Source organism: Tupaia chinensis, unplaced genomic scaffold, assembly GCF_000334495.1.
Source record: "Tupaia chinensis unplaced genomic scaffold, TupChi_1.0 Scaffold145685_1, whole genome shotgun sequence".
Lineage (NCBI taxonomy): Eukaryota > Metazoa > Chordata > Mammalia > Scandentia > Tupaiidae > Tupaia > Tupaia belangeri.
The window spans coordinates 3,570,853-3,596,265 of record NW_006205542.1 but is presented as its reverse complement, the minus strand read 5'-3'; the positions used below and the strand labels follow the sequence as shown (position 1 = coordinate 3,596,265).

Below are 25,413 nucleotides of genomic sequence, written 5' to 3'. Positions count from 1 at the left end.
GGGTTTCATTTACCTTGAAAAATACAAAGACTCTTAGTGGGCTTGAGTATTATGTGTTCACAATAAAGTAAAAGACATTTCTTTTTCTTGTCATTTCAAGAAATAGAAAAAAAAAAAACTAACATTTAAGAGAACTTCTACATTCCAAGTACTATAGCAAGTAAGGGGGTTGAAGGGACTTCAAAAAGTTTATGAAAAATGTGTATTGTGAAAAAAAAAATTTTTTTTGGAGAGGTTTTCGCTATAGGGTGCGTGCACTTGCCAGACAGACAGAGAGAGACAGAGAGACTGAAAGCGAGAAATCACCCCCCAGGGGGGATGGCCACGCCACAATCGCTTCTCCTCCATTCTCTTCTCGGGATCTTGGGCAGCCACGCACACGCGCCCGATGTGAGTTTTAACCCACCGGGTCCAGGATGCGAACCATGGTTGACTGCATGGGAGTCCAGCAACATGGCCATTATGCTAACTGCTGGTCCCAGTGAGGAATCACACACCTCCCCCCCCCAAGGGGATGGCCACGCCGCAATCCTTTCTCCTCCATTCTCCTCCTGGGATCTTGGACACACATGCACACACACCCGGCGTGAGTTTAAGCCACTGGGTCTGGGAGTCAAACCGCGGTAGACTATATGGGAGTCCAGCGACATAGCCATTAGGCTAACTGCTGGTCCCTTGTGAAAAAATTTTTCACACCAAAACAAACCTGTACTTTAATTCTACTTTTCTATCAACTTTTAGAAGAACCCTTGTGCTTTCTATGAATTAGCTTAGAAAGCAACCTTCACAAGTAAGTATTATCTTAGTTCCAGCTTACTGAAAGGAATATTTACAGTTGGAAAGTAAGCAGCAAGCCCATAGGTGCATGTTCCTAGGACCGTGGTGCCTGACTCAGCTCCCCCAGCTCAGCCAGTGTACCCCATCCCCAGCTGTACCTACTGACTCACAGCAGCCCCCTTCTCCAAAGCATTGTTCTCAGCTCATGGGAGCCACCTCACCCAGTAAATGAGATAACCCTGAAGAGGAGGTTGCACACCTCAACCAATGACTGACTGATATGGAGTACCAAAGACCAGCCTCTCTGCCTCCACTAAGGACAGTTTATGCCAATTTGGCAAATAATACTGGTGAAGGAAGTGAAATCAGTAAAACCCTTTCAGCATTCCATTACTTGTCAATAGCAGTAAATGAAAAGTCAAATTAATTAGTCAAAAAATATTAGACAGTCAAATTAAGATAACCATTAATAAGAAAGAGCACCAGAGATACAAGACAAATTCCAAAAGTAATTACATTACTAAATAAAAACCTGAAACTTGTTTTCCAGGTTCTAAAGCATGTCCCTGGCAGTAGTTAACATCAAATAATTCCTGAACAGCCTAAAATCCAGAGACTGAATTAATTTTAACAGGGCTTTAACCAGAATGTTTTGGAGTGCTAAAACAAATGAGAACATTCAGGACTTAGCTTTTTAAAAGCAGATTTATTTACCAATATATTTTTTGATTTATACTTAGCAAAACTGGAGTAAGAAACATGCATATTTCCATCCTGTCACATGAAATCCTAATAGCACTTAGAACTCACTTTCAGTTCAGCTTATGAGTTTCTAACAGATGTCCGAAGAAAACAAGCTTACATGCCAGCAGTTTTGAGACATAACAAGCAGACCCTGGAACTCTTCACTTGCCTTTCCCTCACATATTTGAGGCACCTTGTTCCTGGATCGGTAGTGTTATATAGCAATGGGAAGAGTATATGAAGATTATGTAATAATTCTGTGTCAAAGCCAACCTCCGAGAATATTCCTCTATAATTTGAGCACCTAGCTTTTCACAGCAGAAATATTCACCTCTCTAGGATTTGTTATAAGCTTCATGAAAGCATTTTAAAACATGGAATTAAAGCTTTCACTTTCAGCACTTAAACAAATATATTTAGCAAATCCCTGAGGCAGAGAGGTTCTCAAACTGAGATCTGGACTTACAATATGGAGATTTCAATATATTGCCTGTTGGAAAAGTCATGACACTTTTTCATTTTTTTGAGAAAGAGATATTTTCTGCTATAAGGCGTGTCACTGAAGAGACAGAGATAGAGAAACAGAAAGCGAGAAATCACCCTCCAGAGAGGATGACCACGCCACAATCCCTTCTCCTCCAATCTCCTCTCAGGATTTTGGGCACACATGCACATGTGCCCATGGTGAGTTTTAAGCCTCTGGGTCCAGGACTTGACCAGAGTCAACTACATGGGAGTCCAGTGATATAACCACTACGCAATCTGCTGGTCCCATGACACATTTTTGCACAGAAAAATACATGATGATTTTTCTAACGACCCAGTATTTTACCTCTGGCATGAAATCATGATTTATTTATAAGACCTTTGTCAGGTTCATCATTGATACTTACTCTCTGTAAACTAATTTTATAGTGATGTCTTTTTTTTTTTTTCTGAGAGAGATTTTTGCTATAGGCATGTGTGCTTGCCAGAAAAATAGAGAGAGACAGAGAGACCGAAAGTGAGAAATCACCCCTCAAGGGGGATGGCCACACTGCAATCTTTTCTCTTCCAGTCTCCTCTCGTAATTTTGGGCATGCACGCACATGCACCCAGCATGAGTTTTAAACTGCCAGGCCCAGGACTCAAACTGCAGTTTACTACATGGGAGTCCAGCAACGTAACCATTATGCTATCTGCTGGTTCCATAGTGATGTCTTTTTAGTGGATATAAATATATGGCTGCCATGTTAAAATCATTCTTGGACACAAAAAGCTGAATTATACTTTTTAAAAATCCTTAGAGTTTTGAACACAATACATGGTAGTTTTAACAATAGTTATCTATATGAAACTTATAATTTACTACTTACAGAATCTAAATAAAGGTTGAGTTTCCCATGATCATGTTCTACTTTCTTCACTATCTCATTCAGAGGGATTGCGTCTGAAGGTACAGTAAAGCCACTGAGTAGGTTAACTTCCATAAGGGCCATGCCACTCCTAGATGGGCTTAAAAACCTAAATCAAAGAGGAAAGCCTGTAAGAAAATCTTTAAAAAAAAAAAACCCTAAAGCTATTAGTAAATGATTATATAAAAATGTTAAATATTAAATGTTATTACAAAGACAATTCAAGTTTAAATAAAATTCTCTATAGAAAATTTTAAAAGAGATTATCCTTTTCTTACAAGTGTGGTTTTGTTGTTGTTGTTGTTTTAATTTTAGTTTTGTTATAGGGCACATGCACTCACCAGAGGCAAAGAGAGACATGCCTAGCATGTTTCTCAAGCCACCTAATCCGGGACTCGAACCACACAGTTGGCCATGTGGGATCCAGCCACCTTAACCATCTGCCACCTGGATGGTCCATGTGTGATATTCTTATAACTTATAACCATGAGGAATGATAATATAACAAAGTGTTTCCTTGCCAGAGAGTGTGAAATGCCTGCAATGTAACAGGCATGTGTTTGTAGGTTATAATGGGTACAGCCTACATCCTTTCAACAGAGAACTGTTTTCTAGTGGTAACTCCAAACTGAGTTGCATTTTCATTGCCTCAAAAGTGGATGGCACCAAACTTACCACCTGAAAGCCAGGACCTGAAAAGGAGGCATCACTTAACACTTAGTGGTAGACCCTAGTCAAGTTGTTAGCCACCTTCACTTCATCTGGTTTTAGGAGGAAAAATAAATTAAAAAAAAAAAAAAACCAGTAGGGAGAGACCTTCCCTTAGTTCTCCCACATACCTGGAGTGAATTTTGTATTTTCTTTGGCCAGATAGATAGAATTCTAAACCTTGTAAAATTTTATTATACTGCATCCTTCTCTCACTGTTGTACGCAATGTAAGCATCAAGGGATCTGGATACCAACATTTTGTCTCTTTGAAAATATTTTTTTTCTAAAATAACGAGGCAGCACACATCTTTCATTTGGAGCAGAAAGAGACCCACATGGTTATGAAAAGAAGTCTGCCTCCAATGTGAAAGGATCATAGATAGCATTGGTAAGTTAGTTCCTGCTGTCCTTTTCGATGGTCAAAGCAAGAAGGGCTATTAGACAATCTTGCTTTTTACAGCAGTGAACCAATGCCTGCCAAACACGACTGATCGAAAAGCCACACAGTACAACTGCTGAATTTAGCTGGCTTGCAAATCTACAGTGACTGAAACCATCTGTTGGATGATGTGCTTTGCCAAAACAGATGCAATTGAAAACTAATAACTGAAGGTGTTTGTATATGAATAAAAATTATATATGAGAAAAACAGTGAATCTGCTCAAATACTTAAAGGGACAATACAGATTGTACTTTCAGTACATCATTAAACATGCCTTGGTTGGCATGGCCCTTCCACCAGACAGGGGCAGAATTTAAACTACCATGCCACAAAGAAAAGCTTTTCTGAGGTCAAGCCTTTGACCCTGCTGATGGGAATAAAGTGCAGAAAATATCAGATAATTGTTTTAAAAGTGTCACTGAAAAAAATTCACTTGAATGTTGTCTGTGTTTCATATTAGATTTCTCTCAGAAAACCAGTAGCAGGATTCAAATCCCTTTATAAAACTTTTATCCTTGCATGAAAAATTTTCCTTCTTCAGGTTCTATTTACCAACTACAGTCTGTTGTCCACCTGATTCTTGACACTGGATTAAGACTTGGAATCCTGCATCCTTACATGAATCCCTATAATTGATGAGGTCACTTCAAGGCCTGAATCCTAGTCCTGCCTCACTTTTCTCACCTTTTTCTGCGCTTTAGCTCCCAAGAGGTAAATATGCCCCTCATAGCTCTATGAAACTCTTCTTCTTTGCCTTTTTTAAAACTAGAATTTTAGATTTGCTTAAGGTTTTTTTTAATTAAGTTTTTTCCACATCCAAATAGTAACTCCATGAAGGCAAGATGTGTCTTTTTTGGATCACCATTATTTTCTCACACCTGACACTGTTCATGGCAAATAGAGGAACTTAATATTTACCGAATGAATGAACAAATGAGAAAAGCAGAGACGACACCTTACTTTACAGAATGATCATAGGTTTAAATGAGATACATATAATAGTGTTCAGTACAGTGCCTGGTGTGTAAGCCTGTACTAATGTAGATTGTTATTGCTTATAATAACTTGATTTTGTTATTCTGAAACAGAGGTTAATTGCAAACCTAATAAAGAATAATATTGGATCATTGGAAAAATCATAACGTATTTTTCTATGCAAAAATGCATCATGACTTTTCTGACAACCTAGTAAGAGTACTATTTTCTTCTAAACTAAAAAGAAAATATTGCAGAGATGCTGGTGGTCCTCTGCCGCTAGTCCAAAATGCCCAAGAAGGTGAGAAATGGGGCAAACGTGTGCCATTTTACCTAAAGTCATGAAGATCCAAAGATAGCTCAGATGGTAACAGTAATAGAGCAGATTGGGTTCAGGCACTAGCTGAGAAGGCTTGACCGCCTGATGAACACCCAGAAGTGACCTTGAAGAGCATCTGGCAGCTCAGTACCACATCCAGTTGTGACTTCCAGTCCAACAATAAGCTAAGTTCAAGCAGAATGCTATGCGATATTGAAAGAGCACAGCAGCTCTTCACTGTCAATGTATGTTTATAGTTAACTCCCAACTCAACACCAAATGATGCAGATTTAAGAAGACAAATTCACAAGAAAGAAATTGTAAAGCCTCTTGACTAAAGAATTTTGTCAAGGAGTTGTTCTCAAACTTGTGTGTGCATTAGAAAGGTCAAGAAGCTGATAAGGGCAGCTTCATAGTCATACTATAATATGAAGTCAGGAGGCTGGCAGTAGAACCCTTTTTCCTATGACTACACAAGATCCTCAGGATGCTTTAGATACAAACCAATTTAAGAATCACCTTAATAAGTTCTCCCAGAAGCATCAGCTGTAAGTGCCTAATTATCCAAGATGAAAATCTAAACTGGAATATTTTCAGTGGGTCTTAGGAAAAAAATATATTATCTCCAGGAATTTGCAATGCTCTTATAAAGTTTTGGGTTAAAAGATTAAAAGTTGAGGTTCAATATGAACCTAAATAAAATTGTTTCAACAGAAAATACCTCAGAACAAGAAATAACCATTTTTGCAGTATTAATCATAATTTAAAATTTTCTAAAATTAGGCCTGAGTGCTTTTTTATTTTCTGTTTTTTGTTTTGTTTTGTTTTTTCGGGGTTTTTTTGAGAGGTTTTTGCTATAAGGCACATGCGCTCACCAGACAGACAGAGACAGAGAGACGGAAAGCGAGAAATCACCCCCCAAGAGGGATGGCCACGCCGCAATCCCTTCTCCTCCATTCTCCTCTCGGGATCTTGGGCATGCATGCACACGTGCCCGGCGTGAGTTTTTTAAGCCACTGGGTCCAGGACGCGAACCGTGGTCAACTACATGGGAGTCGAGCGACATAGCCATTACGCTAACTGCTGGTCCCAGGCCTGAGTTTTAATTGATATATTTTTCTATTCAAGTTTGCTATAAACAAAAAGAAAAAATGTATATATTTTTGGACATGTCTAAGAAATGCTTAAATATAATTAGTCTGTAATTTGAAATGTAACTTGTAACTTAATTCTTTAACTCCTTATATTAATATAGTTTGGCAACTATACATAGTTAAATCTTCTATACTTTTTAAGAAAAAAGAAAAGATGAAGAAGGGGACCTAAGCAGATACTACCTTGTGCACACATTCAAATTCACGTGATTGATATCATCTTTATTATCTTCTACAGCAACATCTAAATCAAAATCTTCTTGATTTTCAATAGATCTTCGTCTTCTCGAAGACCCTAAATCTTTCACATTATAAATAACGTTGAGCTGCAATAAATAAAAAAATTAGCATGTATAATAAATTAGCAACATAGTTTTAGCAGTAGATTGTCACTGTTATGCATTCTAAATATTAGGTAATGAGCTTATTTGAGATAAACTTGATTAGATTTGTAATATTTAAACTAGGAAAAATTAGTTTTACTGACTAACAAAGTATCATTAAATAATATTTTTGTAAATGTTTGGATAATATTTTTTTTAATTGAGAAAACTGTTAGCTAATATTCCAGAATAAGTACCATAGAAAGCTGTGGATGAAACTTATGGAATATTGTTTTTTAAAAGAAAGCAAAAAATTTCCATGAGGGAAAAAGTGAAGCTACTATCAACTTTCCCTAGAGCGTTCCCTGATTTTTAAGCTCTGTTGCTTAAATGGGGTCATTCTTCACAAACTTTTGTAGAACCTTAGAAAGGCAATTAGGTAAATCAAAGCTGAAGCATCTTAAAGTCATAGATGAACAGAAACCTATTCAACTGCAAAAGATTCTTTCTGGTCAGACACTTTTCAAGGATGATAAAATAAATCATGGATTTGGGCCATGGTGGTGAAGGCACTGGACTTTCACGTGGCTGTTCGAGTCCTGGACCTGGTAGCTTAAAAATCAAGCCAGGCACGTATGTGTGCATGCCCAAAATTCCAGGAGGAAATGGAGAAGAGATTGCAGTAAGGCCATCCCTCCCAGGGGAGGGTGATTTCTCACTTTCCATCTCACTGTTACTCTCCAGGGAGCGTATGAGCCCTATGGCAATAAGTAAATAAATAAGTAAGTGAATGAGTGAGTGAGTTCAAGTCAACTAGGGTTTTCCGGCACATGCTTTATGAGCACCACTGATTCGAAAGCTGCTGTGGGGACACTGAGGTTGTCTGAGGATCCATGTCTTTCTGAATGAGGTCCTAAATCAGAAACTCAGGAATGTATTCAAAATCCATCCCAGACTCATCCCGGGATGGATTAGTTAGCTGTTTAAATATTTTATTACTCCATCCACTGGTTTGTTTGTTTGGTTGGTTTTATCTGTTTGTTTTTGCTATAGGGTACGTACACTCAACAGAGAGAAACAGAGAAAGAGAGAGGAAAAGTGAGAAATTACCCCTGGCCACCATAATCCCTTCTTCCCCATTTTCCTCTTGTGATTTTGGATACACACAAACACACATGCCAGGCATAATTCTCAAGCCATCGAGTCTGGGTTCAAGTCAGCCATGTGGGATCTAACACAATTACTACAACGCCACCTGCTGGCCCCTGTATTTTCTTTTACTTATGATTAAAACACACACACATTACACACACACACACCCCTCAGAACTAAACATCTAGTACCCTTTGTGGATTTATTACATACTTCAAAAAAGAATCTCCTTCCACACCCCCATTTTTCAAACCCAAGAGTTCCTTTTATTTTGCTAAACTCATACTCATCATCCTTGGCTTTCTTGGTCAATCTGGTTATCTCACTCTAACATTCCTCAACTTTTTTGTAAATTTAACAATTAAAATTATAAACTATTCCTGGAGCAGATGAAGAATGATTTCATAAAATTGGATAGATGGTCTCTGCTATTTTCATCATCTCCTTTCTAGTGAAATGCAATAATCTCTTTACAGTCTAATCAAGCAAGGGCTACTAGATTCGTCCTTAGGTCATGATTCACACCCATCTGTAAGTATTAGGGTTTATATTTGACCTGCAGTAAAGTCAACTGCTTACTCAGAAAACTTAAAGAAACCTTGTGGTTTGTTCCCTATAGTTTAGCATTTGATTACTTAAAAGAAGTTAACATTTACTTCAACTCAAAGAGTTTTCTTTGTCCTTCCTTTTCCAGAGCACTTATAAAACTATAACCTGAAGGGAATTCCAGTTCCCATTTTAGGGTGGCCAACTTCTTTGCCAATTTTTGCTATGTAAGTGCCTACTAGTTCTTTATTTCCTGTTTTGATACTGATATGGAACTGTGAACACTCTAACTAGTAGGTACCAATTTAGCCCTCTGTTCTTCAAATCTCAAGTAAAAATCATTTGGTTTAGTAATTTATCTACACTTGGTTTTAACAAAAATTAATTCCAACCAATTCAGCGATTTTAAACATATGTTTTTCCAATCCTTCTAAAATATACAGCATATTTACTTTTAGCTTTATTCTTTGCATTGAAAGACATCTTTGGAATAAGACTTTTTCCATGGAGTTTGTTAGTAAAGACCAATCTGAATTATTCACTCTTTCTTTTACTATTCTTTCACTGAATACCACTCCTTTTCACTGTGATCATTTTTCCTTGAGTTTTAAAACATGTTTATTGTGGAAAATAATCTTAGAATTGTTTAGAAATTTCCAGATTATACCTGTTTAGCAAGATATCCTTGTTCTATTTAGCAAGTATACCTGTTCCCTTGACTAGGATAATTATACCAGTTTTTTGAAAAAGCACCTTTTCTCTACAATAGCCATTTTGTTGTAAATATTTCAGCAAATATTTCAAGGTTTGTTTGTTTTGTTTTTTCTACTCAAACATAAAATCATTACTGATCCTATCACATATTATTTTATGTCTTTATTAAGTGAAATTTAAGGTCCCTGAGATTTTCATGTACAATTTAGTAGAATAATTATTCCATTCCATATTTGTCATACTACTTTCACTTTATTGTAGCTCCTTCTGTACCATAAAAAGTAATTATTTTTTTAGGTTTCCTTTCTGTGCCAGAGCACTGAATATAATCATGTCGTAATTGTTAAATTGACTATCATACAAAATTTTACATTAAGAGGAAATACTTCCTGTCTTCAAGTCAATATCTTGTAATTTCATGTTGACCTTTACATTCTTAGATGGATATTAAGCAGTTGTTAAGTTAAATGAATACTTGTTAGGTCATTATAGAAACTCTACCAGAATTACAAGTTCTGAACATAATATCACAAAATGTGGGAGTTCCCAATGACCTGCATGAATCATCTTAGAGGACTTTAACCTTCACTTCAGAAAGCAAATAATCCCCAAGAAATGTTCTGTAAATAGATTTTCAATCCACATAATTGCTGTCTATTCACTGCCTGGAAACATCTCTAGTATTTTTTATTAAAAACAGTGATGTACCCTTGCCTAAATCACTAAGTAAATCATTAAGAAATTTATAAAAGTTACCTAAGTGAAAGATTTAGAAATATCCCAAAGAATTATTATAAAAAGTCATATTTAGCTTTTAAAAATAAACATTATTACATACCTGGCAAATTGCAAATCCAAAACCATTTGCGGAAATATTAACTGCAGTTGGCTGTACCACAGCAAGCTGAATAAAAGTTAAAAAAAAAAAAAAGAAAGAAAGAAAAGGGTAAATGAGGCTAATTATATCTGGATCCTTCCAAGCAGCACAGAAGATGAGTGTTATCACTGGGAGCAGAGGCAACCACTGTAAAGCACTAAAAGCTCTGCACGACCTCACAGAGCAAAGCTATGGGTCAACCAGGTCAGCAAGATGAAGACAGAGAAAGGGCAGTTTGTAACCAAGCTCCTTTACCTCTGCCCATCGGGAGGGCACATTAGTGCTAGTGATAGACCTGTCTTCCTGTTGGGGTTAAAGCATGAAAAAAAAAAAAAAAAAAAAAAAGCCTTTCTTTCTCCTAACCTCCCTTAGTGAGGGCCTAGCCCACCAGCCTTCTTGGGAACACAATGACACAACATCACTGACTATACCTAACTTTATTCTTTCTTTCCCTTCCTATCACTCCTCTTCCTTAGTTTTCAGCCTTGAGGTTGTCACCTTCATCCATTGTCCTCCACTTCCCACAAGGTTAACCAGGACAACAAAGTTAGGGACTAGTATACACCTTGGTTCCATTTTGAAGTAAAAATACTACTACTGGTTCTATTGATTTTTCTAGAAGTTCATGTGGTATAGCTAAAAAGGGCAGGATCCTTGAAAGAATGACTTCTAATCCTCTGTCTGCTATTAAAAGTTATATACTCTTGAGTAAGTTAGTTATTTCACTTCACTCTGCCTCCATTTTATCACATGCACAGTGAGGGTGGAAGCACTTCTTAGAGTTCATTTGAGAAGCCACTGCAATCACATGTGTAATCTAGCACAGTGATCGTGAAGAGTAAGAGCTCAGTAGGTACTTGTTCCTTTCCCAATGTGACAGTGCCCATGTTTTCTCCTTTCTTACCAATCTTTATATAAAGTTCTCATCCCCACCACCCTTCCAAGCTCAGCAAATTCATCCAAAGGAAAGCACCTCTTCTCTCTCTCCCTTTACTGGGGTCTGGGAAAAGTCTTTGTTGAAGTTAATCAGAAATAAAGCATGTAGAATCAACTACATAGAATTTTAAGTAATCATCTCTTGTCCACACCTCTGCCGTCTGAAGGAGCAAGCGGTTGTTTGTGTCAACAAGAAACTTTACAGGACGTGGTGAGCTGGGCCCCATCACAGTCATGTGGATATTTGTCCTTTCTGTATTCATTAGTGCTGCAAATTCAGACAGGGCCTTTAAAGCCACAATGGTATCCTGTTGAAGGAAGAGAAATGCTTGTGCATATAAGAATAGAAAAAGGTCTCCAAAGAGTAAATTTAGTAATGTTTAGAAAACCTGAAGTATATTAATCTACCTACCTTGAGCGTAGAACTTTCCCTGACTCATCTTTGAGTCTCCTTTTTCCAAAGTACGGAGAGGCTCAGAAAACATTTGCAGGGTGAAAGAGAGCATCTATTCTTATATCAGTTATCATAGACAAAAAACTGGCTAATAAAAAGAAACTTCAAAAGTTTCTGTTAAAATGGAATTTTAACAAAGGAACATGGATTGGGGCATGACCACACCCCACTGGAGGGGTTTTCTTACCAACCCCGTTCTTTCTCTCTCACATGTGAGCACATGTGCCCTCTAGCAGTTAAAACAAGAAAGAAAAATGGAATTAAAGTCCAAGCTTACTTTGGTGCAAAAACATTTCAAAACCATGCACGTATTTTTTTCTCTTTTACTTATGATAGTGCATGCATGAGAGAGAGAGAGAATCACCCTCATCAGGGTCTTGTCTGCTAGAATCGCCTTTCCCAAGTCATCCAGCTCCTCAGTATCTGGGTGCCCGTGTGTGTTCAGGCCAACCGGGGAAGTGAACCACAGTCACCATGTGTCTTTCAGCACTGCAGGGCACTAGCATTATCACTGTGCCACAGCAGCTAGGCCCATGCATAGTTTTTTCATAATGTGCATTTTTCCTGAATTTTTGAAGATCCCTCATATAGGTGGAGAACTGATTTATTCCACATAAATATCAAATATAAAATTTTTATGATAGAAAGTTAAAAGTTAATAACAAACCTTTGACTTAAGTTATTATACTTTTAAACTGCCAAGCAATATGACATACATGATAAAAAGCACACAAATATATAATAGACATATAGAAAGAGAGAGAGAAATTAAAGAAAAATAAAAATAGAAACCATTATCTCTCACCTGGGTAGATGCAAAACCTCCCAAGCTGTTTCTTTGTCTGCTCAGCCACCTCATAATGGGGATTCCCTCTGAAACCTGGAGCTGCAGGAAGTGTGACAGCAGAGCGTAGGCTGCAACTTCAATATCCAGAGAGCGAGGCTGCCAGGACTCTGACAGCGTGGACACTGATGACACCCAGAATTGCATCTCTCCTGAAGTAACAGCATTTCCATCAATTAGTGAAAAATGACATTTCAGACCATTAAACAATCCTAAGCTGGTTCAAGTTCCACTTGACTAACATAAAAATACAAATATTATATGCTACATAAATATGTGTTCAATCACACATATTTATATGTGCTTAGGTATGTCACTTTCCAAACTATTACAACTTATAAATTTTCATTCATTTTCTATTCCCTATACTTGAGGATATTTTTAAATTAAAATACTTTTTCCAAGAGAAATTTCATATGTTTGGCTCAAGACTAAACAGCTTGAGAAAACATACTATATTCCAGAAGATAGTGTACATAATGTATCTGGCCAGGCCATCCCAAAAATATTTTAGGACACACTGGAAAGAATCCGATTCTGGGAATCTGCCATTAACCATCTGTAACATTTTGGAAAACCTCTCCCTTTTCCATGATCTAAAATGTGGTGTTTTAAGTTCAAAATCTAAGCTCTCTAGAAAAAAAAAAAATAAGAAGCCCTGGCAAACTGCAACTTTCCTAGAAATAATCCTGCTCTGGGCCTCAGAGGACCATCCTACTTGGTGCCCCTCTCAAAAATACCATTTAGATTAAGGTTATGCTTAGGTGGGATGTGAAATAAATACCACTTGGTCAAAGAGAGAAGGACAATGTCAAAGACTATTTTAGCATCTATGTAGTAATCTCTAGCCCCAAGCACTGCATAGGTAAAATGGATTCGATCTAAGTTGCTGCTGATAGTAATACAGCACTCTGTAAAGTCTCAGAAGCCTCTAAGCTTTCTGCAGTTGTTCCTTCTTGAATTAACAGAACTTTGAATCAATGGACATTATCTAAAATTACTTCTGCCAGCACATATACCACCTCACCTCCCTCCCTCTCTCTCTCTCTCTCTCTCTCTCTCTCTCTCTCTGTCACACACACACACACACACACACACACACCTGAATCCCTAAATACTTTCTAGAGACCATTTGGGTAGTAACAAAACCCTTACTTTTGAACCTGTGATAGCCCAAAAGCAGATCCTATTCAAAAAAGAAAAACACCTTATAATGAAAACCACTTACAAACAGTATTTTTTTGGTATTTAACTGCACACACACCTGAATCCCTAAATACTTTCTAGAGACCATTTGGGTAGTAACAAAACCCTTACTTTTGAACCTGTGATAGCCCAAAAGCAGATCCTATTCAAAAAAGAAAAACACCTTATAATGAAAACCACTTACAAACAGTATTTTTTTGGTATTTAACTGCATTTTAGTTCATTTTGGAGGACACCTGCTATACATGTTTTCTCATTCAATCCTCTCAGCAACTCTAAATAGGTGTTATTACAGCAGGAACAACAGGCATCTCTCCTCTGGGGAAACAAGCTCATAAAGATAAGCCGCAGAACTAAAATCTGAACTCTAGGTCTTAATGAACACCACAAGGCCACCAAACCAGAAATGTTGTCAGGTTACTTAGAGGGTAAATTACATGAGGAAGAACATATCTAAAATAGAGAAATTCTACAGAAAACTTACAGGAGCGCTAGAAGCATTGTGGCCGTGTCAGGCCCTAGGTCTTAATGAACACCACAAGGCCACCAAACCAGAAATGTTGTCAGGTTACTTAGAGGGTAAATTACACAAGGAAGAACATATCTAAAAATAGAGACATTCTACAGAAAACTTACGGGAGCGCTAGAAGTGTTGTGGCCGGGTCAGGCCCACCCTGATCTCATTCTGCTTTTCCTTTTTCATCCCATTCAGGAGATTCGTACCTGACCAGAAAAGTTCTCTAACATTGCATAGCAGTCTAACAATCCCAAACAAGTCCCACAGATTACCTTGTTGTTCCGCTCTCCAAGTCAGCATATTCAAAGCTTCTTTTGCCTTAGGACTCCCCACTGATGACAAGGCGTAAGTTATGAGAGCTAGAGTATAATTGTCTGAAATTCCTCTACTGAGCTCAGACTCCAGAAAGTTGATAGAATCTTGCACATCGATATTAGGCTTGGAAGAAAAAGAATATATATATTTTTGAATATTCAAAATTACCCATCATGAGGCCAGCAGATGGCAGGTTGGTTAAGATGCTGGACTCCGGTTCAAGTCCCAGACTTGGCAGCCTGCTTTTTCACTTTCTCTCTCTCTCTCTGGTGAACACGTGTTTCCTATAGCAAATTAACAAATAATAATAATGATAAATAAAATTAAATACTTTTTTTAAAAAAAGATAACCCATTCCTACATGTCTTTCTTTCTCTTTCCTTTTTTATTTTTTTATTTTTTTATTTTTTTTTTTTTGAGGATTTTGCCACAGGGCACATGTGGGGAGAGAAAGACAGTGAAAGGGAAAGTGAAAAATTTGTCCCCAAGGGGGATGGCCACGCTACAATCCCTTCTCTAACATTTTCTTCCTAGGACTCTGGGCATGCACACACACATGCACCCGGCGTGATTTTTCAAGCCACCAAGTCCAGGACTCAAACCAGTTGGCCATGTGGGAATCCAGAGCTTTAATTTCCACACCACCTGCTGGTCTCTCATTACTATGAGCCTTAACCTCCATACCACCTGCTGACCTCTCATTACTACATACTTTAAAAATACTTTGAAACATTCATTTTAAAAATAATCTCAGTGTCAATTAAATACCTGGTCTGACCCTAGACAGTGGGAATCAATAAGGAATAATGGCATTTAAAGTTTTTTATGCATTTTAAAAGTAATATTGTTTTTCAGTTTCTGTAAGTAAATAAGTATCATCCCTAGAAGGAATTTAAAATATATATGAAGTGAGCTTTTCCCAGAATTTCTCCCTGTGAGTGTTTCAAACTCAGATGAGAGCAGGAAATACAGCTTGAGAAAGTTATTTCTCATATGATGTAGTGTTGAAAGCTCTAAATTTCCAGTGAAAAGTTCATCTTCTGCATGTCTGGTACTGCACTAGGAAAATAACTGGCATTTAATAAAGAGAATGGCTGTTATCGATCAAGTGAAAAGCAGCAGCTTTGAAGGCGTCAGTCACCAGGACAGCAAAATTAAGCTCCTCACCATAACCTTCCATGCATACTGATTCTCATCTAGGCATCCACACCCATTTAACACAGTTTCAGAGTATGGGTGTGCTTTGCACTAAATTAACAGACATGGTCATTGCTCCATGGTATTTTAGAAACAAAAAGCCTTTACAACCTAAGCTTGCTGAAATTCATTCTCAAATTCTAAAGAATTTTCTTTCCCCTAAAAAATTAACCTTTCCAGGGGCCAGCAGGTGGCATGGTGGTTAAAGTGCTAGACTCCCACATGGCCAATTGTGGTTTGAGTCCTGGACCTGGTAGCTTGCTTTCTCACCTTCCTCTCTCTCTCTCTCTCTCTGTCTCCCTCTGGTCAAATTAAAGAATAAGTAATAATAACGAGTAAATAAATAAATAATTCTTTTAAAAAATAAAAGAAATTAACCTTTCCAGGTATAATATGTATTAATTTATTTTACCCAATAGCATGTACAGTGTGGATATTAAGTTGCAGTTTTAGAATTCTCTTAGATACTTTGAAAGAGTAGATTTATATTTTTATTCTCAGATATCTGAATGTGGTCACAAATGCAAAGCATAAAGATGCTCAAATTTAGATTTCAAATATGTAAAATTTCAAAATCCCAGATATATATATTTGACCCACTAACATCTACCTTCCTTAGATTTCCCACTTGTCAGTTACTACATTCAAGATTAAATACCTGATACTTTTTATATCCCAGCAGAGAAGTAACAATATAGGCTGTGAGTGTTACTGGACTTTTATTGCCACCTTGAAGCTCACTATGGATCACTCTTCCTGGCTCCCAGAATTCACCATTAGACTTCTGACGTCCCTTGATCCAAGTATATGTTCTGTGCAGCACATTCTGGTCAATATCTATGTAAGGATCAGCTTCAAGGAAACATCTTAGAACAAAAGCTGACAACCTTGGCGAAAATGGGGAAATTTACATAAAAAACACATTATAAAGTCATGTAAATAACACTGAGAAAGTAAAACACAATACTTTTTTCTATATCAGAAGGTTCACCAAAGGGAGGAAATAAAAGACAGCAAAGAGACAACATAAACAACTACAGGTCTTCCAGCCCAACACCTAGCAAAGCAAGCATTTGTGTGCATGTAGGTGGGCCAGCCCTGCTCTTTAACTGAAAAGCCTCTGCTCCACGTCTTCCTCTCCTCATCTTCCAGCCCAACACCTAGCAAAGCAAGCTTCCACACACTGAGTGTCTAACAGTTCTAGGTGCACACTAGTGAAACATCTGAATGCTTTTGGGGTCATAGAAAGCCTCAATCCCCACTGAAATGCTACAGAAAAGGGGGAGTAATCTTCATAAATCCAAATTCAAATCTCTTTCTGTGGATACCACATTGAAAAACAAAGTAGTAGAGGAGAAATTGACATAGAAGTATCTCACAGTAAAGTGAAGCATAAAAGTTTACAGTTGCAGAAATCTCCAACAAATTAGCCAAACATAAATATACCACCAAATGACTAAATATCAGAGAAGAGAGACTGCAGAGTGAGCAGCAGGGAAGAAAACAGAGCTGGAAACTGTAACTCAGCCCAGGTACGCCTGTTCTCTAGAAACTGGGAGGCCTTTGTCATAAGCAGTTCCATCAACAAAAGTACAGGTTGCCTGGTGAGCATCAGGGAAACAGAAATGCAGAGATATTGTGGGTCATCTCCTCCCACACACCTCTAACACGCAGAAATAACTCCAAGTAAGTATGAAATAACGTATAATTCATCAGATGACCAGAAACCACTGCAGAGGCACAAGAAATATGAGAAACAAACAACAAAAAGAAAACTCTCCCCCAAGGGGAAAGACCCCTTCATCATCCACAGACAGTACAGTGGAACTCATGGAAATATAAGATAAAGAATTTAGAATATTCATGGTGAGAAAGCTAACAGAGATGCAAGAGAAGAGAGACAACGAACTCCAGAAGGTGCAGGAGAAAAGAGATGAGTTCCGGGAGGTGAGAAAGTTCTCGTATGATCTTAAAGAGGAAATATACAACATAAAAAAGAATCAAACGGAACTGTTAGAGATAAAGGCTGTAATACAGGAAATCAAAACCTCCCTTGAAAGTATGAAAGGCAGATTAGATCATCCAGAAGAGTGAATCTCAGATGTAGAAGACAGAACCTCTGACCTAGAAAAATTCACCAAAAGACTAAGAAAAAAATAATGAGAATAATATATATGTAATACTAGATCCTATTAGACACCAAAACATCTAGATAGTCAGTATCCCAGAAAGTGAAGAAACTAATCAGGGCATTGATAATCTATTCCATGAAACCCTGGAAGAAAACTGTCAAGACTAGAGAGGCATTCAAATATCCAAACTTAAGAAATACAAAGGACTCCACATAGAATCAACCCAAAAAGATCTTCTCCAAGGCACATCAGAGCCAGACTGACCAAAACTACAGACAGAGACAAGATACCAAAATTAGCAAGAGAGAAATGTCAAGTTACTTTCAAAGGATATCACATCAGGCTAACATCGGACCTCTTGTTAGAAACAATGCAAGCAATGAGAGAATGGGAAAATACATTCAGTGTTAAGTGAAAAACAATTTCAACCAAGAATACCAAATCCGGCAAGATTATCCTTCATATGTGAAGAAAAGACTGAAACATTCTCAGATAAACAAAACCTAAAAGAATTTACCAACACCAGACCAGGTCTTTGAGAAGTTCTGAAGGGAGTGCTATACCAGGAAAACTAAAGACAGACAGAAATAATAGAACAAAATAATGATCAAGAAAAAGACCAAATTAATGGTAGGGACAAGTTCAAAAATATCAATAATAACGTCGAATGTTAACTTCCAGGATTCAAATGGAAAGATCAGACCACAGTAACACTGCAAATTCAACAAAACAGAGATTACATGAGACTGAACTGGTGAAACGGAATTCTATGACTTTTATCTAAAACCTTACTGATTTTTTTCTATGCTTTGTCTTCCAGATTTAAGGATTTTGGTTTTCTTGTGAGTTGTTGATAGGTTCAGCAATTTATTATTTTTTTATTGAAACGTAAACTTTTCTCACTTTCTGACCCCTCTGCAATTGGAAAATATTTGTGAGATTCTTATTTTGCAGCAGAATGGTTATTTGCGTAAGTTCAATAATACAATAGTATCTGTTGTTGTGCATCAGAAATTGAATTCTTATGAGGCTTTGTGCAAATAACAGATCAAATTGAGACTGACCTAATTTTTTTTTTCAAATAAGTTCGTTTATACCTCTCTTCAGTAAAAGGAGGGATGGAGAGAGAAAAAGATGTTTCGGAAGAAAATTACAGGGCATTTGTCACTAGATTTTAGCTTTGTCCATATTGTTAGTTTAAGATCCTTTATGAATCAATAAAAAGTAAAATAAATAAATAAATAAAAAGTTTAGTATGGAATGGAGGGAGGGAGGGGAAAGGGGAAGAAAAAAAGTAAAAGTATGTTTAACTGACAAAAAGATGAGAAGCTATGTACTGATGATAATGTATATAGTAATATCTTTGTCTTGACTGACATGCATGGTATTCATGCTGGGAAAAGAAATGTACACTGTAAAGACATATATGAATAAATGTAAATAAATTTTAAAAATAAAATAAACAACTGCCTAGCAGATGGATCTGGTTTCCACATGAGCATGACCAAGAAATTTCTGGTCAACACAAAATACTGCATTTTAGAAAGGAACTTGAAAATCATATGACTCAGACTCATTATTTTATAGAATGAAAATTCAATGCTCTAAGATAGTAAAATAAATTGTTCAAGGTTACTCATCTTTGGACTATTTTAAGTATTTACCAAAGAAGATTTCATACACACTTCACTTAGCCCTAAAGCCTGGATGAATACATACACCTTACAAGCAAACTGTAGCACTTCAAGTGAGGAGGATAGATACTTTCTCTCCTATAGGACAGGAGTCAGCAAGCCACACCTGTAGGCCAGATCTGCCTGGCCCAATCCCAGGGCCTGTTTGTGTGTGTTCCTCCCACCCCTCCACTTTCACACACACCCGCCACTAGCACCACCACTGAAAATGATTTCTAAAGAGAGAAAGAAAAGAGAGGAGAGAAGAGAAGAAAGAAGAGAGAGGAGGGAGGGAATGAGGAAATAGGTAGTACGGAGGGAGGAAATGGGAGAGAAAGAAATAATACACAATAAAGATTCTACGGGGCCTGAAATTCCTAAAACATTTACTCGACACTTTATTTGACACTTTACAGGAAAACTTTGCCAATCCCTCTGACAGAACACTATTGAGGTGAAAAGAATGCCAAGCAATAAAACCCTAAAACCTTTATATATATGGATCTATATCTATCTATCACTCATGCCAAGAGAAAATAAGAAGCAGATCTACTTCATCTTATAAAAAACTTAGTGAGGTAAACATTACTAATATTTAATAATATCCAGATTTCTTTTACTTTGTGTGTGCTAAGCAAGTTAGTTCCTTGCCTCCTTGAAGGTAGACATGCCACCCAACCAGCTCTGGTAATGTGAGTAGAAATGTTACTCAGGCTGAAGCATCTATTAATTTCCAGTTGTTAGGTATTCTAGTCTTCTCTTCCCAGGCTATGGCAAGTCTCAGCCTCTTGAGATGGTGGTAGCTGAAGCAAATATCACAGAGCCCCCTGCTGACCCATAATGAAAATGCGGCACAACCAGAAATAAATGTTGGGAACGCCAGATAGCATAATGGTTATGTTGCTGGACTTCCACATAGTCAACTGTGGTTCAAGTCCCAGACCCAACAGCTTAAAATTCACACCAGGTGCATGTGCATGTGTGCCCAAGAGGAGAATGGAGGAGACAAGATTGCAGCATGGACCTCCCTATTTGGGGATGATTTCTCGCTTTCTGTCTATCTCTCTCTGTCTCTCTGGCAAACACACATACCCTACAGCAAAAATCTCTGTAAAAAGGAAAAAGAAAAGAAAGAAAAAGAAAAGGAAAATTAATGAACTATTGAGATTTAGGACATTGGCTGTTACCACAGCACACCTAGTCTAACCTGACTGATAAAGTCAATCTTCTTCTGATTAAAATATGAAATTAAAGATAGTGCAATTATCTAGAATCATTCTAAATCAACCACATGATGAATTCTAGAGGAACTGAATTTTAATGACTTAACCCCATCCTAGTTTGTTTCTCTAAAGTATAGCCTTAAAGAAACTACGTTGACTGTATTAACACAACACCTATGCTAATCATGTCATATTATGGAAAAAACTATGTCACAATGACCAATTTTTCTTGTCAGCTACACCATCATCATAAGTATTTTTATTGCTGCTTTTCTCACCCAAAGGAAAAAAAAAAAAAAGATTTAGGACTTGTCTTTTCTAAAAAAAACAACAAAAAAAAACATTGATTTGTTAATGTTTTAAAATTATATTTTAAAAGGATAGTCTTTTTTAAAAGCAAAAAAAAAGAGAGAGAGAGAGAAATATAGCTGCCAGGTCTATACATACAGATATTTCAGGGCCATTGTAACCTAGTAAAAGCTCATTCCACAATGCAGATTTCTGTATTTGGCAAAAAACACTTACCAAGTACTCCCAGAAGGATCATCATTCCCAAAAGCACTGAAAGAGCCATCTTCCCTCTGATAGAGAAGTTCTCTTTGGTAACCTGAAGGCACAAAAATGGACAGATATCCAGTGTAATCAACTTACAATAAATGAAAGTGTGTAATTGTGACTTCATATTGCAGCAATGTCGGCAGAGAAGAGGAAAGAAGACATGAAGTCAACGATTAATATTGAGTACTTTCTATTTTAGCTATTACAGGAAATTTTAAATAAGAGGACTTTTCAAGCAAAATGCATACAATAAAAACTATGATATTTCCAACTAAGTAAATCCTAAAGAATATTACAGCATGGACAATACTTCCAGTCATTCAAAAGTAAGCAAATTAAAGGTAGAAGTTTACTAAACTCTCCAGTGCTCACCATAATGGTTTCAATGCTCAGTCAACTGAAATCGTATACTGCCTAAAAAAAAAACACTGCCTAGGGTATCATAATTAAAGTCTAAGGCCAAAACACAGCATAAAATATTTCTTATTTTTAAGCCAGTGAAAGAGTGGAAAATGCTAACTAATCTAAAATAATGTCTCTTAAATATTTTGGCCATAGCCAGCTGAGATAAACAAAAAGACCAACTGAACCTAACATACCAACACCACTTTTCCACTCAAAAAAAAAAAAAAAAAAGGACTGAATATGGTAAGTACCAGTACCACTACAGAATGCAGAAGCAAACTGGAGAGGATGTTATCATGTATCTGCTTGAATAAGCAAATGCCTCATGATTACAAGTAAAAGGCAGGTATTACATATTTGCAAAGTAATGCGGATAGGTCTCAAAGTCTAGCGAGTGAGAAAATCATGAGCCAAATAATATAAGATTCACTAAACAACCCATAATCCACCAACTTTCTGAAAACAGTTAAAGTAGCAATAATTTATTATCAAAAAGCAAGCATAAGCAGGAACATTCCATCTCAGAGCATTATCAATGATTCTCTGAAGACCAAGTGTCCTTCCTGAAAATGACAGGACTTCACTATTGGCAGGCAAGGGTGCACCGTGTGAGCCCTGCAGCATGACCAGAGCAGAGCTGGCAGCCAGCTTCATCGGCAGCATGTTAGACTCAGTCCCCAATAAGCTAGTAACAAATGAATTTAACTTTATTAATAACATATTCTAGAAGCATCAATAACCATAAGTAATTATTCATATGTGACTAACAAAACAGAAGCATGAATTGTTTAAGATTAGTTAATCTGCTCTTTTCATTGAAGTGCAAACTTTGCTCTTTGGGCCTTTCTTTCCTCAAGAAATCCTAGATCTGAGTATGTGATTTAAGTTGCAATAAGACGAATATACAAAAAAAAAAAACAGGTACTATGTATGAGGGTGATCTTTAAGATTTGTGGTAAAAGAAATATAAACACTTAAAGGAATAGCAGAACTTTTCTTCATTAAAAGATGAAACAAACTGTTAGAGTATCATCTTTATATTCACAACTGAAATTTATGGTTAGGAAATAAAATAGCCAAGCTTTACTTTTCCATTGTCTAGATGTCAGGAACAGTGCAAAGCCTTTTGCAGGTATTAACTTAGGTAATTTTCACAATGACCCTAAGATGCAGATGCTATTATTATCTCCTTTTTACAGGTGATGAGACTAGAACTCAGAATACAAATGCCATGTGCATAGTCACACAGCTGATAGGTAAAGAAGCTAGGAATTAGCCAAGGTCTACCTAGCTCCAAAGTCACTGTCTCCTAGTAAACCAAAGAGCTCTTTCAATGATAAAACATGATAAACATGATAATATATTTAAAAAGTACCTTTTAAAAGCCATGTTTTCAATAAACATGGGCATTACTCGTTAACATGAGTGTAGGAAAAGGCTAAGCACTAGATACAATAAAATGTAAAACTGATAAATTTGACTAAAAAAAAGATTTTCCATGGTAAAACACACTAAAAGTGGATTAAAAATCAAATAAGGGGGACCACCGTATGGTATACATTGCTGGACTTCCATGTAGTTGACTGCAGTTGAGTCCCAGACCCAGCAGATTAAAACTCACACTGGGCATATGTGCATGCATGCCTGAAATCCCGAAAGGACGATGGAGGAGAAGGGACTGTGGCATGGTAATCTCCCTGGGTGTGTGTGTGTGTGTGGGGGGGGGCGGTGATTTCTCACTTCCTGTCTCTATGTCTCTCCTTATCTCTCTGGAGAGGGCATGCACCCTATAGCAAAAATCTCTCTTAAAAAAAAAAAAAGACAAAATAAAACTAATAAGGAAGGGGCCAGCAGTTGGTGTAGTGGTTAAGGAGTCGGACTCTGACATCGCCAGCTGCATTTCGAGTCCTGGACCCAGTGACTTGAAACTCACAGCAGGCACATGTGCATGCATGCCCAAAATCTCAAGAGGAGAATGGAGGAGAAGGGATTGTGGCATCGTCATCCCACCAGGGGTGATTTCTCACTTTCTCTCTCTCTGTCTCTCTGGCAAATGCACTTACCCTATAGCAAAAATCTCTAAAACAGAAAAAGAACAGTAAGATTTTAAAAGAAAGCACCTGCAACAGCAAAGATAGATAAATAACTAATAATAATAGTAACATAAACATTTTATTCACTTGTTTATATATTAACATATACATATGCATATAAATAACTTTAATAATTGAGGAAAAAAGACTTTAAAATACTAAAAACGTGAATAAAATACAAAAACAGATAAATCACAAATAACAGATATAAAGATGGAGTCTAATATATATTAAGAAAACCCTCAACCTCATAATAAAAATGCTAGTGTAAACTAAACTGAGGTACAATTTCTCACCTGTCAGATTAGCAAAGATTCAAGATCTGACCAATCATTCTGTCAAATAAGCTGTAAGAAAACTACTCATTCATTGTTAGAAGAATTAAGAATGATAGAACTACTAAACAAGAGAATATCTTTACCCTTTGATCCAATAATCTCACTTCTAGAAATCTACCCTGTAGATACACTTTCAACAATACAAAAATATATATTCATAAGATTATTCATTGCAGCATTACTTACAAGTATAACTTGGAAACTACCTTAATACCCCCAATTGGAGGTTGGTTGGATAAACATAGCTACATACATATGCAGCTATGACAAAAGAATAAGGTAGGCCATCCCCATAGCGCAGCAGTTAAGAGCTGCACAAAGAGAGGTAGATACCACATGGCCAACCACAGTTTTAATGCCAGCCCTAGGCCTTAAAAAATGCACTGGGCATCTGCAGCGGTGCCCAGGCTCCTGACAGGATGGAAAAATAAAAGAAAACATATTGTATCATGACTTTCCTCTTCTCTTTTCTCTTTCTCTCTCTCTCTCTCTCTCACACCTTTTGGCATTAAAAACAAAAGAATAAGGCATATCTTTATGTGCTGATGCAGGGTTATTTCCTGGTTATGCTGTAAGTGAAAAAGGCAAAATCTAAAATAGCATATATATTATATTACCTATTGTGAAAGACAAAGGGGAGATAAGAAAAAATACATGTGTATGTTTGCTTTTGTAAAGACAGAATATAAACTGGAAACTAATAAGCTGGGTTATTCAAAGATGCAAGGAGAAGAAAAAGAAGAGGTTTAGACACCCCTTTGAAAATATTTTTACACATAAGTTTGATCATATCAATGTTCTATACATTCAAAAAATAAAATAAGCAAGAGTGGGAAAAATTAAATGATAAACATTATTATAAATACTACCCTGGTTCATTTTGTTATGTTTTAGATCTCTTTTAGCTCATCACCTTGAAGAAATACCTTACTTGCAATCTCTTTGTTTTTCAGAGGTTTTCAGGGGTCACAGAACAGCAGAACATCTTTTTTAATAATCACAGAAAAAAATTAACTAACGAGTCCAGGACATTCTTCCTCAATATCCAATTCAGGAAATCTATCAGATAGCCAGAGTTTAACTATGAACTCAATCTAATAGAAAAGAGGAGAGAAGGAGAGGAGAAATGAGGAAAGAAGAATAAAAGAGAAAAGAAAGGGAAGGGAAGGAAAAGGAAGGGAAAGGAGAAGAGAAGAGAAGAGAAGAGAAGAGAAGAGAAGAGAAGAGAAGAGAAGAGAAGAGAAGAGAAGAGAAGAGAAGAGAAGAGAAGAGAAGAGAAGAGAAGAGAAGAGAAGAGAAGAGAAGAGAAGAGAAGAGAAGAGAAGAGAAGAGAAGAGAAGAGAAGAGAAGAGAAGAGAAGAGAAGAGAAGAGAAGAGAAGAGGAGAGGAGAGGAG

The 25,413-nt window shown here is 37.0% G+C and overlaps 1 protein-coding gene across 1 annotated transcript in view; it reads right to left on the bottom strand.

Annotated features, from left to right (window-relative positions):
• The window catches only part of CD109 (CD109 molecule), a 152,288-nt gene that overhangs the window by 12,672 nt on the left and 114,203 nt on the right, over positions 1 to 25,413 (bottom strand). The window contains exons 26-35 of the mRNA XM_027768228.1: positions 22,193 to 22,272; positions 21,150 to 21,231; positions 16,255 to 16,483; positions 14,357 to 14,522; positions 12,323 to 12,513; positions 11,216 to 11,371; positions 10,089 to 10,154; positions 6,699 to 6,841; positions 2,877 to 3,024; positions 1,310 to 1,379 (exon numbers count right to left, since the gene is read on the bottom strand). Coding sequence (XP_027624029.1) covers positions 1,310 to 1,379; positions 2,877 to 3,024; positions 6,699 to 6,841; positions 10,089 to 10,154; positions 11,216 to 11,371; positions 12,323 to 12,513; positions 14,357 to 14,522; positions 16,255 to 16,483; positions 21,150 to 21,231; positions 22,193 to 22,272 — 1,331 coding nt within the window. The remainder of the gene's footprint in view (positions 1 to 1,309; positions 1,380 to 2,876; positions 3,025 to 6,698; positions 6,842 to 10,088; positions 10,155 to 11,215; positions 11,372 to 12,322; positions 12,514 to 14,356; positions 14,523 to 16,254; positions 16,484 to 21,149; positions 21,232 to 22,192; positions 22,273 to 25,413) is intronic.